Source organism: Grammomys surdaster, unplaced genomic scaffold (genome assembly GCF_004785775.1).
Source record: "Grammomys surdaster isolate TR1022 unplaced genomic scaffold, NIH_TR_1.0 99, whole genome shotgun sequence".
Lineage (NCBI taxonomy): Eukaryota > Metazoa > Chordata > Mammalia > Rodentia > Muridae > Grammomys > Grammomys surdaster.
Window position 1 is genome coordinate 2,526,301 of NW_021604578.1, and position 14,358 is coordinate 2,540,658.

At 40.7% G+C, this 14,358-nt stretch overlaps 1 protein-coding gene across 3 annotated transcripts in view; it reads left to right on the top strand.

Moving 5' to 3' along the window:
• Positions 1 to 14,358, top strand: part of Parp8 (poly(ADP-ribose) polymerase family member 8) — a 172,592-nt gene that overhangs the window by 80,928 nt on the left and 77,306 nt on the right. For all 3 annotated transcript variants that reach the window (XM_028783583.1, XM_028783575.1, XM_028783577.1), the window contains exon 4: positions 13,937 to 13,974. In XM_028783583.1, the coding sequence (XP_028639416.1) occupies positions 13,937 to 13,974 (38 nt within the window). The remainder of the gene's footprint in view (positions 1 to 13,936; positions 13,975 to 14,358) is intronic.

Genomic DNA, 14,358 nt, shown 5'->3' on the forward strand with positions numbered 1-14,358 from the left:
AACAGGACATTTCTTTATGTATTATTTTCAACAGGAATGGGGTCATAACCTGATTCAGAGTAGTTTCACATAGCTTGTGTTGGTGCTAGCATTTTTGTAGTGGGTATACTATTATTTAATCAACTCTGTGAGCATTTCAATAATTTTTGCTTTTCCAGACATAGAAGTGAGGCAGAGAGATGATTCAGCCAGGAAATATGCTTGCTCTAAATTTCAATATCAATATCAAGCAGGAAATATGCTTGCTGTAAAGTTGAAGACCTGTGTTCAATCCTTGGAACCTACATCGTAGAAGGAGAAAATCAACTCCCACAAATTGTACTAAGATTTCTACATCTGTGCACTTACCATGCACATGTGAATACAGACAGACAGACAGACAGACAGACAGACAGACACACACACACACACACACACACACACACACACACACACAAATGTAAGAAAAAGGTTTAAAAAAGAACCAAAGTACTTTTAAGTAATTGTCTTCTGTGTTTATACAGCTGACCTAATCAGTTTAGAACCCAAGTTAATCTGAAATAAGGAGATACTTAGTTTTGGATTCTAGATCTGTGTTGCAGATGCTGCTTACATGGTTCACTTGAGAACCGTAGCTGCAGACAACTACTGAGGTGTGTATTTTCTAGCACACAGATGCATTTATAGTACCAAGGAATCATTCATATCCTTACCAGTTTCTAACAGCTCACGGTCAGTTTTCACATGGAAAATATAGATTTTTGTCAATTTTCAAATTAATATTTTTCTTAAATTGTTTCTCTTGTGATAATCAGTAATTTTTCAGACAGGAGGGGTGGTGCATACCTATGATACCAGCACTTTGGAGGCCGAGCTCAGTGCCAACCTAGGCTATAGAGTAAGGCTATTCTTGCAAACATCTAAAAATCAGGTGTCACCAACAACAAAAACTAACCAAAATGCCAGCATAGAAGCAGGTAGGTCTTAATGAGCTCAGGGCTAGTCTGGTCTATATCTAGGCTTGCAAGTCTACTTTAACTGTATCCCAGATAACAAACCCAACCAACCAACCAACCAACCAACCAACACTAACAGAAATAAATCAGTAAATATGAGAACCAAGGCCTGGAATATGTATGTCTTCAATTATGGAACAACAGGGTAAAATTAATTTTCACATTATTAAAGGAAGCCTTGGATTGGCTGTTTCTTTCTGTCTTTCTGAAGATAGCATCTCACCTTACTCTTTAGCCCAGGCTAGCCCTGAACTCATGATCTACCTAGCCCAGCCTCCTTACTTCTGGCATGTGGTTATTATTCAAATCTCTGAGGTAAGAAAATAAAAGTAAGAATTTTTCCAACCACATTGCACCTCCAATATCTACATGATTGATCTTATGAGAGCTCACAGTTTTCCCAGGTTTCTTGACTTGTTCCCTTCCTCTTCTGACTGGGAACCTGTAGGAGTTTTCAGGCCAGTTTCCTTGGGAGCATCTAAAAGCATGGCATTAAGAGATTTGGCCATTCCTTCCTAATAATTACTTGTCATTCCCAGTTAATTGAAAATTATCTTCAAGTCCTATAAGGAAAACTGTAGTTGTAAAGTCAACTTACCCTTATAGGATGGGAAGGCTCATTCCTATTGAGCCAATGAAATTCACCATGTTGCATAAGAAGCAAACACCATCACGATGCATACAGCTTAAAAAACAAGAGAGAGAGAAACCATACAGTCTCTGCAAGATAAATAAGTGAGTATTAAAGAAAAATAAAATTGTTACTAAATTAAAAAAAAATACCATCACGAGGAGCTTGTGGACTCCTCCAGAGATCAGAGAGAATCAGACGTTGTTTCAAAGTGTTTCACAGTAGTGTGTAAAAGCTATGTCCACAGAACTTAGAAGTAGCTTAAAAGAAGGAATATAGGTTCCCTCGGCTATGCTTTAGAAAACAGTATTCAAACAACAGCAAAATCTAAAGGGATATCTACAGTTAGATGTCCCTCACCAGCTAATTTTGTCCCATGTCGTCCTTATTTCCTTGGCTCTGAGATCAACAGTGTATTTTCTGCTTCTGCAATGAGAAACCTACACATCAGTATTCCACTGAGATGCACATCCAGACTGTTGTCAGAGTCAAAGTATTGTCAGAACTTGCCTCTCCCTTCCTAGAACCAAACAGCTGCCTGTCTTAGTTGTTTATGGCTTTGAGGCGTTGCATAGTCACTGGCTTAAGAATGAATTGTACTCATTGATTGAATGCTTATCAGTTAGCTTTATGATCAAAATATGTCAGTGTAATTGCACTTTTTGCTTTAATCTTATGAGAATATAACGTTTTCCAAAAAGTTTAATGAGCAGAAAACCTTCCTTGATTTTAGTAAGGTACTCATAACTGATCTGGAAACTGAAATCTGTGGCACACCCTGTTGGCTTGATATCTTTCTCAAAGACTGCATTCCAAAAGGAAGTGAGAGAAGTGTTGGGGAGTCTGTGGCTTTTTAAACCCAACTCAACACACACAGAAGGCTAGAAGACTGACTTAGAGAGACACACATTTGTGGCCCTGCATTTTTTTTTTTCTGGTAATCTATCTACTTACATATTTTTTGAAGTTATTCTTAGGTCATAGATTCTGTTAAAACTTCCGAATTGTATCACTTGAAACTCTAAATTAAGTCACTTCTATAGTCTATATGTCAAATTCACTAGGCATTAGGCATAGCATGAAAATATAGATTAAATTTAGTACTCAATGCAATTTAGGATATCCTTGTTTAACAAGTCTCTAAAATTCAGATGGTTTCAGTTTGGCAAACAAAAATATTTCCTGCTGGCTTAACACAATGAAAAAAAAAAGTCATGGCTCGTGAGTTAAAGGTTTAGAATGAGATTTGATGGGGGATCCTTCTCTGTGAACTTTTCTACAGAGTCTCTGTCTCTGTCTCTGTCTCTGTCTCGTCTCCTCCCTCCCTCCCTCTCTCTCTCTCTCTCTCTCTGCATGTGTGTGTGTGTGTGTATACTCATGCATGTATCCAATGTGTCCTTAGATCAGCTTGCATGTGGGTGTCCTAAGTCCACTAGAAGAAACAACTTCCTCATTCCTATGCAGGACAAATGAGTGAGTTATTTCTTGCATAATCATTTTCTAAAAATCCAAGCTGTACTCTATGAGCCACCATGAAGCATGGAACAAAAGCCTTTGGTAACTCTGTCAGAGGAAAGAGATTTAATATGCTTTTGTTTTATATTTTGAATTTAAAGTCTATGTGCATGTGTGTGTTTACAGAGGACACTTTGTGTGTTGGTCTCTCCTGTTTTTACTTAGGTTCAGGTGATTGAACTGAAGTTGTCAGGCTTGAACAGAAACCAGTTTTATCTGCTGACCCATCTCACGTTGTTTGTTGGTCTGTTTGAGATAGAGAATTATATAGCCCAGACTGGCTTCAAACCACCGTGCAGTACAGCATGACATTTAACTTGTAACCTGTCTGTCCCCACCTCCAGAGTGTGCTACCACATCTAGATATAGCATCTGCTGGGGAGCCAAACCCAGGGCCTTCTTGCCTCAGCTGCATCTTCAGTCCTTGGTATCTGTTGCTGATTGGCTTGTTCTGTGAGCTTTCTTCTCCTACCTCATGAGGGGATTTTTTTTTCATACAGCCTTTAACGGGAAGCTGGGGAGGTATTTTGAGGAGACCTAGTGTTACCTGGGGCTGTGGAATTTTCTTTCTACTCAGTCTTTGACGTGAGGCAGGGAGCAGGAAGTGGAAAAGTCATTTTCACTGAGTCTTATCACACAACAGCCTTCCTCTGTGTAACCCTCCAGAGAGCACTCAGCAGTAGATAGTATCTCCCTAACCAAATAAGTGGCGGGAGGTCTAACTCTCTAATGCAGAACACAGTTCAAGCCCACCATAAGCTAAATAAAGCCCATCCTTTGTCTTTATGTATGGTGTGCTCTTCAAGTTTTGAATGATTTTTATTATTTGTAAAGTCACTTTGAGTAAGTTTATCTAGCATTGAAAGATTAAAGAATTTGTAGGTTATAAGTAAACATTAATTGTACAAATATAGTGCTTTCTGTGGTAAGTGCACAACACTCTTCTACTTAAATATACTGTTGACTTTCGCATGGAACTAAGACATTGTAAAAATAATAAAGACAAAAATCTTGTCTGTTTAAAGACAGAACAACAGTATTAATCACAAGGAAGAAAACAGGGCCTTCTGCATTCAGAGACCTATGGGAGAAGCAGGTGGGAATGAGTCTTGCAAATGGGTGTGTCATTCAAACGGTGACTGCTCTGGCTGCGAGCCACAAGCCTGGAAAGAGATACGAAAAGCATTTTTTTTCAAACGGCACATTTGAGCCATGATCTCAGAGACAAAAGTAAAGTCAAGGAGGAAAACACAGAGAATTCCAGTCAGGAATGTGGCACACTCAAGAGCTTGGTCTTGCCTAGGAAGAAACCAACCAACAAAACCCCAAACCAATACAACTCGACTCAGATAGCTCAGCAGCAGAGCTCTTGCCTGGAAAGTATGACTGGCAACCTGAGACCTGCATCTGATTACTGGAACCCACATAAAGTTGGAAAGAGAGAACTGACTTCCCACAGTTGATCCTTGGCTTTCATTTGCATGCCTTGGGAAGGCCTCACACACTCACTATATACACGCAGTAACAATAAATAAAAAGTTAAAACCACTTGAAAAGAATGGGTTTTTATGTTTATTTTTTATGTATATGAATGTTTCATCTGTACATATGTGTGTCTATGGGCCTATAGAGGGCAAAGACATCATTGGATCTTCTGGAACTGGAATCACAGAAGATGATAGGCTGGGATCCAAACCAGAGTCAACTGCAAGAGCAGTCCTTGCTGTTAACTGCTAAGCCATCTTCCCAGCACTGGCTCTCTTTGGTTTGTTTTGTTCTGGCCAAGTTATCCGGAAGATACAGAGTGGAGATGAGGGTGAGACCATAGGCAGCGTGCTGTAGGGCCTGCAGGTGCTGCTGAGAACTGTTCTGATACTCTGTAAGACATGAACTTATCACAAACTCACTTTATGTGCCGTAATTCTTTGAGGGATTTGCTCAGATGGTATAATGCTACCCCCTGGTGTTTGTCTCTCTTGAGTGTTGAGAGTATTTCTTCCGTGCAAAAGCTTGACTTCAGGGATAGAATTATTCTCTTCTATTCAGTCTTTAAGTCTCGGTATGTTGTTATGCAGCAGGTTTTGTGCTTTTATAACCACTTGGAGGTTCTGATATAAAACACTGAAGGTAATGACCTGTAAATCTTGAGTGATTATTCATCACTTGACTATTAAATTCGTTTTGGTTGCACACTCTACAGAAGAGAAAAGCCTAGAGATTACTTTTTTGAGGGCAAAATATGGAAATAATTATATAACTAGTTTATTACAAATGTTAAGTATTGGGTGATGGCATAGTCTACCTAGTATTCACATCTTGTGTGAACAGTACTCCTTTTTATTTTGGTATGGGGGCTGAACTTAGAGCCTTTAGCACTGAGGGCAGACACTTGACTTCTTAGCTGTACCCCAGCCCTGGGATATCTTTGTCTGTCTGTCTATCTGTTTTTCTGTTTGGTTTGTTTTGAGACAAGATCTCAAGCTCTGGCTGTTCCCGATCTCACAGACCACCAGGCTGGCCTCGAACTCACAGAAATACGCCATCCTCTGCCTCCTGAGTGCCGGGATTAAAGATGTGTGCTTCTTTTTTCATCACCATGTACGTATTCTGTTGATACCTGTATGTGACTGCAGATGTGATAAAGGAAAGAAACAGACTGCACTCCTCAAAATAATGATGTGAATTACAGTAGCATCCACCTTCTTAGGTGCTTTCAAATTCAGCCCCACCCAGAAGGTGCTCTCTTAGAAGTCTTAAGTGTTAACCTGTGGTCCAGAAGTGAGGAATAGAAGCTGCTAACTGGGCTCTCACTTTAAATACAAACCAGAAAAGCATTTCTTTATGTTGGTCATGTTACTTCATCTCTTCAAAGTGTAATAGGTTTAAAAACTATGAAAATGTTCCAAAAATGGGAATATCTATGATGGACTACCTTAATGTTTAGTCAGGATTTCCAGTCTCTTGCAGGGGCTGATCATTTAATTAGCTCAAGGATATGTTTCCTGCAGCGAAAATGTCTGTCCAATAGTCTCAATGCCGAGGAAAGGCTGGGTAGGCCTTTGCTCAAGGACCAGGCTGCATTGCCACTAGTGGGTTTAACTTAGTGGTCTTAGTCCTTGCGTGGAATATGTGGTATTTAAACACTTCTAAATCACCATTTTTCCATCTGACACTGGTGGTTTTCCACCAGCCCACTTCTGTTTAGGGGAAATGATATTCCTTTCACTACATTTTCAAAATGGTAATAGTTTACATAAAAACTTTAATGTGTAGTACACTCCTGACACATAACTTGCTAATTAATGTTGAACTGCTATAGAAACTGTACAGAAAATAACTAGTTCTTCCATTTTTTACTTACTTATTTATAAGTCCTCCTGTTTAGTGTTCCACTGGGTTTTGGCTCCCACCCTAGGGAGCACTGCAAGGCACCTGCTACCATCATTTTGTAGACTTGAAAATGTGAATCTCAGAGATTACATGATGGTGACATCCAAAGATCAGTCTACTTTTAGACATCACAGGAGGCTCAGGAAGGCATGTGATAGAGAAGTCTCAAACTCACTGTGTTTCTGGTGATTGTGTGTATGTGCACAGTGTTCAGTTGCAGGCAACATTTTCATAAAAATTTAAATACTCCCTTAGGTAAGGAATTGCTATGGTATCATGTTCAGGAATTTTGAAAAATATGATCTGTACATCCTTCCATCTTCAAAACTACGTGTTGGGTGATATGCCACCATGTCTTAGCCCTGAGAATTTGAGAATCAAAATAGTTGTTTTTCCCCTGAGGCCTGGAGGAGATTCAGGGTCCAGGTGAAGTGATAGCTACAGGAAGGAATTTACTCTTCTGTCTTGGTGGTCAGGGAAGTTTGTGAGGAACTTGGCCTGGGATTGAGGCCTGAAGGTGCATGAGGTATACACCAGGCAAAGAATGCTTTGTAGGAGTAACAATAATACTTCCTGAGTAATTTGTGTGTCTTGTCTTACCTCTTTTAAAACGTGTACTGTCTCATGCGTTCTTCATGACAGTTGTAGTAGAAGAATACTTCCTGATGATCACACAGCACAGTTCATTGTGGCAGAGTGTCAGCTCAGAACTCAGCCTGTGTGTGTACTTGTGTGTGTGTGTGTGTGTGTGTGTGAGAGAGAGAGAGAGAGAGAGAGAGAGAGAGAGAGAGAGAGAGAGAGACAGAGACAGAGACAGAGACAGAGACAGACAGACATCTCAGTAATGATACAAATTAGAATGTTAGTCTGTGAGGCAGAATAGAAAAGAGGAAAATTACCAGGATGTTGGAGGCAGCGGAAGAGCCCTTCATTCAGGAACCTGATTGAAGCCTCTCCCCCGTTGGGTATGGAGACTTCCGGCACAATTAATATTTGCTGTGAAAACTGCCTCTGATGAAGTCAAGGATACTGCTTTTTTTCTGGGGGAGAAGAGGAAGCAATGTTGTCCCTGCAGCCATCACTGCCGTGGAGCACTGCCTGTCACCCAGCATGGCCGTGGTGTAAATGGAGTGTGTGAACAGCTCTGGCACCTTGTCTCACTACACGGTTGGACTGACTGAAGTAATTCAGATATGCAGGAAAACTCTTTCATTCAGAATCCTAGGGATGGAGGGGGAGCCATTCTTCTCAAGCAGTGTTACTGTAAGAATATATTTGTAGAATATATATATATATATATATATATATATATATATATATATAAAATATTAAGATTTCTCATCATACCAAACATGTTTCCCTTACTGCATTGGAAATACCTGCTTGTTTTAAAAATGACTTCTTTCTCCTTTTGCTTAGGATGATTTGGACCTCAGATCTTGTCTCTACTTCCCACGTACTGGGATTCCATATTCTTAGGGTAAGGATGTAACTCAGCTGGCAGAATGTTTGCCTGGCATGTCCCAAGCCTGAGTTCAGTCCTTAGCACCACATAAAACTCAATGTGGGCACATATATGTCATCTCAGTACACGGAGTTGGAAGTAAGATCCCAAGTTGAAGGCCATCCTTAGCTATACATGGAGTTCAAGGCCTGGGCTATGTAAGACCCTGCCTTGAAAACAAAGTCTTCTATCCCACTGCCTTTTAAGTTTGCCTAGGGTTTTAATCATTTGTATATAATAAAATACTTTAAAATCCCATCATTAGTGTGCATGTGAGTATGTGTACCACAGCTTGAGTATAGAGCTCATACTCATAACACCTTCCCTTCTTCCTCCTCCATGTGGGTTCTAGGGATAAAACTCAGGTTGTCACGCTTGTATTGTTTGGTGGCCAGTGCCTGTACCTGCTTACTCATCTCTCTCTTCAGCCCTCATTTGTTTATTCTAAGTAGTGCTTTTCTTAATATCTTTCTAGTTAGATTTTTACCCACTTCTATAATGACATCGATATTATAAATGATAAAATTATGAGACTAATAGAACAAAAGTCCCAAATGGACTATGGGTTTATGGGATCTTTCTAGCATATTAGTCGGTTAGGCTTGGCCAAAATGAGAGATGTTTGTCTCCTTCTATGTGGATGCAGGTACCGTAAGTCTGCATGTGGGTTGCCAGTGGGAGAAATAGTTGAAATGCCTGAGGGAGTAGCCAAATGGCAGTTTCCTTTGCTTTAATATGAAATAAAATGATTTGACAGCCAAAGAGCAAATTGTTACAGGTTTTAGAAATTTGTCAGGATTTAGAAAAGAAAAGAGAAACCAGAGGAATCTATGAGCTATAGGGTCTGGGATCACTGGGCAAAACCTTTAATAGCTGATGCTGAGGGTCTTGTGTGTCCGTGTGTGCTCACACACCTTAGGGTCACTGTACTTTTGGCAGCTTTCTGGGGTCTAGGGGACAGTGCCAAGCACAGCTCAATCTACCGTTTGGAGCTTTTGGGGCAAGGTCGGAGCTTCACAGCAGAAGAGCGAAAGGTACCGCAGAGAGCATTTATCTAGAGCCAGGCAGAGGATGGGCTGAAGCCTGGCAGCAGCCCAGTGAAGACCGAAGCAGTGAAAGCGTTGTCTAAAGATTGGACGAGCCAGCGCTCAAGAGCAGAACACGAGGGTTTGACTTTGTACGAGAGATGCAGTCCAGATGCAGGGCCTGGAGAGGAGGGTGAGGTGAATGAGGCCTTCGGTCTCTATGTAGCTTTACACCATCATATTTCCGTGGGTGATGGCAGGGTAGCAGTGAAGTGGGAAAGCTCACTAGAATACCCTAATCCTGACGTGATCACGGCTAGTGACCGGTGAAGAATGGGGGATGCTGGCCTGTTGACCTACATTGGCGAGTGATTTCTTCGGAAATGAAACATGACTGTGAACGAAACGGTGAATGTTGTGGGTCTCGAACAGCATCAAACGAGTAAACTGTGCTACAAATAGTCCCTAAAGCACTTGGGGTGAGCCTGGGGGGTGGGATTCAAGGATAGGTCCATTTCCCTCGGCAGCACCAAGGAAGCAGAAGCCTCGGGCTGCATGGCAGCGGCGAGGATGGTTTTCATTAATGTCTTCAGAGTTCATGTCTAAGTGAGCAAAGAAACATTGATTTCTGCATTTTGCTTTTCCGTGTGTGAATTCTAGAAATCTGATGTAACTAGGAAAGCTGAGAGCTTTCAAGGCTCTCTCTGTTATTAGGAAACATGCTTTAGATACTGGGGAAGAGGCAAACGAGGCAGCACACAGGACAATACTGGAGTTTGCTTGTTCTGTTAAATCTTGGGTCTTGTGGAGACGAAGACAAGAGCTCAGGACCCAGGAGTTTTGCTTTGCAGATGGCCATAGTGTTTGGGGGTCTAGTATAAAATACAGGTAACACATTCGGCACCTGTGACATGTCCTCTGAGTCTAAGATTCCTTTATTTTTAGTCTGGGTTTTCACTTCTATTTTAAGACCCTGTCTTCCATTACCTCCTGTATTAGCTACTTTTCCCGTACTACGATAAAATACTGTGATCAAAGCAGCTTACAAAAGGAAGAGTTCATCTGGCTTACAGTTCCCGAAGGCTGAGAGTTCATCACGGCAAGGAGACACAAAAGCAAGTGGCAGTCATGATGGCTGTCACAGCTAGCTGACAGCTCACATCTTGAACTGCTTGCACAGAGGATCACAAAGTTCATCTCCAGTGGCATAATTTCCTCTAGCAAGGACACACCTCCTAAACCTCCCCAAAGTGCCACGACTTGGATACCAAGTATTCATACATAACTTCAATATTGCTCATCCAAACCATCATACTATTCTTTTAAGTTTTTATTTAAAATATTACTATCATTATTATTATTTGGTATTGTTATTTTGAGGCAAGGTCTTTCCCTGTATTCCTGACTTGCTTTAAATTTGACTGCCAAACCTGTCATCTTCCTACTATTTTTAAAAAGTTTTCTTGAAGCTGAGAACGTGGGAATGAGGAGTAAGTTTGTGTCTTTTGCCTCTCCATTAGATGATTCAGGAGGAAAAGGATAGAAGGTGCAAATGATGAATTTAGATGCAGGAATGACCCTGGGAATGGCTCCAGCAGTGGGTGTAAAACCCAAGTGTAAGGTTAGGTGTCTGCAGAACATTGGATGGCTCCTTTCTGATGGCCTTCTGTCTCTGCTGTGGAGTGAAGTCTTTCCTCAGGCCAAATACTATCAGAGGAATTACAGAAGTAATAGAAAAAAATTTATAGATTCCAGCTTACACTTCTGACCCTAAGCACCTCAAGCTGTGGTCCATATATAGATTATACCAAACAACATGTCAACTGACCTGAAGTTCTCTGACAAAGCTTTTTAATATATTCACAACATAGCATAGTCCAGGACTATGAGGACATTTCCCCGCTGAATCCAGGGCTTGCTTCAGGGTTTTCTGTCACTTTTATTTTGAGTTGCCAATATTACCACTTGCAGGGTGTAGAGCATTCATTATAGACAGCACAGGTCAAACCTACTCTGAAAGCCACTTAAGCCTTGCTCTCTGCACCCCCACCCCCACCCCTGCCTGACACCCGTTTGGCCCTACCCATGAGATCCTTGAGCTTAACCATCCAAGTCTGCTCGTACTGGATTGTTTCCCTTAGAATTCTGCAAGCGACAGAGTGAAACTGATTAAGATATTACAGGCCTGGTGATTTTCCTCCTGGTATTCACCCAAAAAAAATCAAGGTTTAGGTCAGGGAGCTGATGAATCATTCTGCAAGGCTTTTGTTTTCTGTTTGATTCTTGAAACATTAGGCATGGTCATGAACATGGGACTGTCCCGCTATTATCAGGAGGCCATGAGCACCTTAAAGGAAAATCATCAGTGTTAGCTTTAGTTTCTGATAAATCTAATATATATTTTTTTCATAGATCAAATTGAATTCTTCAGAGAACATTCATTCATGTAAAACTCATGTTAATTTTAGTGCTTGAGGCCCAGAGTGGCGATACACACTTAATTCTAGCATTCTGGAAATGGGGACAAGTGCAAGGGTCAGTATCAAAAGTCTCCCTGGGTTACATTCTGATCTTCAGGCTAGCTTGAGTTCCCTGAGACCATGTCTCCACAAAACAAAATAAGACAGACAGAAAGAACTGGAGCTGGGCTAAGATTCTTGAGCCACTGCTGCCGAATGGCTGGTGGCATAGTGTGACCTTCCACCAAACCATCACAGAAGACTTGGAGGGCATCGACATGGAATTTCCAATCTTTCTGAACTGAGATGGAAGTTGATTTTTATATAAGTGATTTTTCTGTGTTATCTAGCTAAGTAAGTCTCCAAACAACAACAAGGCTTTTGCTAGTTTATAGCAGATTCCAGACTGGACAAAGACAGAGGAATGGATTAAGGTTTCATTTGACATTTAGACATTGATTTGAGTGAAAATGAGGTCAAATCATTTGGTTGAAACTATAGGGTGGTGGAAGTTGATTCAGCGTGGAATTGGGTCTAATCTTTGTTCAGGTGCCTGGGTTTTTCTCTCCTATACAACTACCCCGTCAGAAGGGGTAGACTGATTAACAAGAGTTTTATTGCTCTGTAGTAGATTCCCACTGTGTTAACAAGTGAACCACAAGTGAGCTCACACTGGGTCATAGTGCTTATTTCCCTTACCAAGGTTGAGGTGCCAGTGGCATGGATATTTCACCTCCTTGGCATTTGACTCAGGGCTGTGATTTTAGAAGCTGGGGTTTTGGCTGGGGCTCGGCATCCACCATTTGTCCTCATCTTCCGTTTCGTCCCTGCACATCCCACTAAGCCTTGCTCTCATTCTACTACTACAATAAGGTGATAATTTGCATCTTCCTTGTCTCCATCTTAAACATCACTGCTTGAGTAATATTTTTTAGATAATAATTTTGTCTTAAAATGACATCATTGTAATTCCTACTTTACAGTTGTGTGCATGAAGGCACACACTCACACACACACACACACACACATATTCATATCACCCCGGAGATGACAGAATTGAAGAACTACTGGATAGGAACATTAAGATGAAGCGGTGACAAATAAGTGAATAGTTCTGCGTCCTGATTATGTAGTACATATATGTCACATGCACGACAGAATGACACAGAATAACACACACTTTAACGTCTATTTCTTGGTTTGGGTGTTCTTCTATGTGTTAAAAGATGTAAGCAGCATCTTATAAGTGGGTGGAAGATACATGACCCTTTGTACATTCCTTCCATCAGTACGTGAATCATATTTATTCCCAAGTGAAAAAGGAAGCAGTTGGGCTTTATCCTGCCCAGGCTCTTTTCTGTGTTCATTGCTTGATATTATGCTTCTCTGAATTAGTCATCCATGTTATCTCCCTTGATTGTTCTGCTTAGCTATGATTTCACATTAACACGATTGGCTTCTTGACTTACGAATTGAGCAGCAAAACGTCCTTCATGAACAGTAACCTATCTTTTCTGTACTACTCCACTAAGCCCTTTGAATGCCCACTATTCGTACGAGTCCTGGTTATCGTGCACTAAAACAGTTGACCATGGACTGATAGAAAAAATATGGAGCTCTAATCTCAAAGGATTTGCAGTCTTATGTGTAGACATAGAAAAATGAAAAAAAATAGGTTATCTAAATGTCTGTCATCTGAAACAAATTTGTAGAGGCATAAGGGTTCCTGAGAAAGGAGTTGGGAAATTATTGACATAGATTTTAATTTTTTCCGAAGCTGTTCTGTAGTCCTCAGTACTGATAACATTTTGTTTGTTATAATGGTGTGAAAGACTGAATTAAGAAGAATAACATAGTTACGTGCGTCTATCATCTCATTTTAAGTCAAATGTCGTTTTTGTTTGTTTGTTTAAAAAAACATTTATGGAGAAGCGATGCTAAAAACAGATGCTGGGTTTGGGAGCACAGCTGGGTGGCAGAGTGTTTAGTGTGTACAAGGTCTTGAGGTCTATCCTCAGCAACATACACATGCGATTTAAATTCTTGACTGCAGTACTAACTACAGAGCATGCTCTCTGGTATGGAAAGAAGACTTGGGGAAATCAGAACTGAGAAACACGTGCTCGTTGTGAGGAGCCTTTGTGTATTACTGAAATGCAAAGACTTGTTTATACTGAGGGGAAGATAACACCAGGAGAGTAATGACAGTTTCGGGAAGGATTGGGAAGACCTACTGACACTCAAATTCACATCTGTGTGTTCCCTATATCCCCTTTAAATCTGCCTTCTGGTCTGTGTGGGTAGTGTGCTTCTACTTGTATTTGTATAAATAGGCAACAGGGGGTTGGATTTTCTTTTGTAAAAGCATGGCTCTTTCCACAGTAACTTAAGCCTTTCTCTTTTCCCTGTCTTTACAGTGTATCCTACTCAGTACACGTTTCAGAAGACTATCCAGGTATGCTTTCCCTTTAAAGTTTTTATTAAGTACCTTTGACCATGTTGTTCTTCTGGAGATTTGGAATATGTGTATATGCATGGGACCATGAAGCATTGGCAGGGGAGGCATAAAGACAGAGGAAGAATCCTGTTGATTTTGAGATTTTCCTAACACTGGGCCCAAAATCAAATGTGATTTCCTGATACACACATTCTCATGTACTTACATGGTAGCCTCACTTTTTTTTAAAATACATATATTAAGTGCTTACTGGAAATAGATACAGAAAAGAAGTAGCTGCTAAAGAAATGTTTGACAATTCATAACAAATTATGAATATTGCTTATTTTAAAAAGTAAACAGACTGGGTGTGGTGGCGCATACCTTTGATCCCAGCACTCA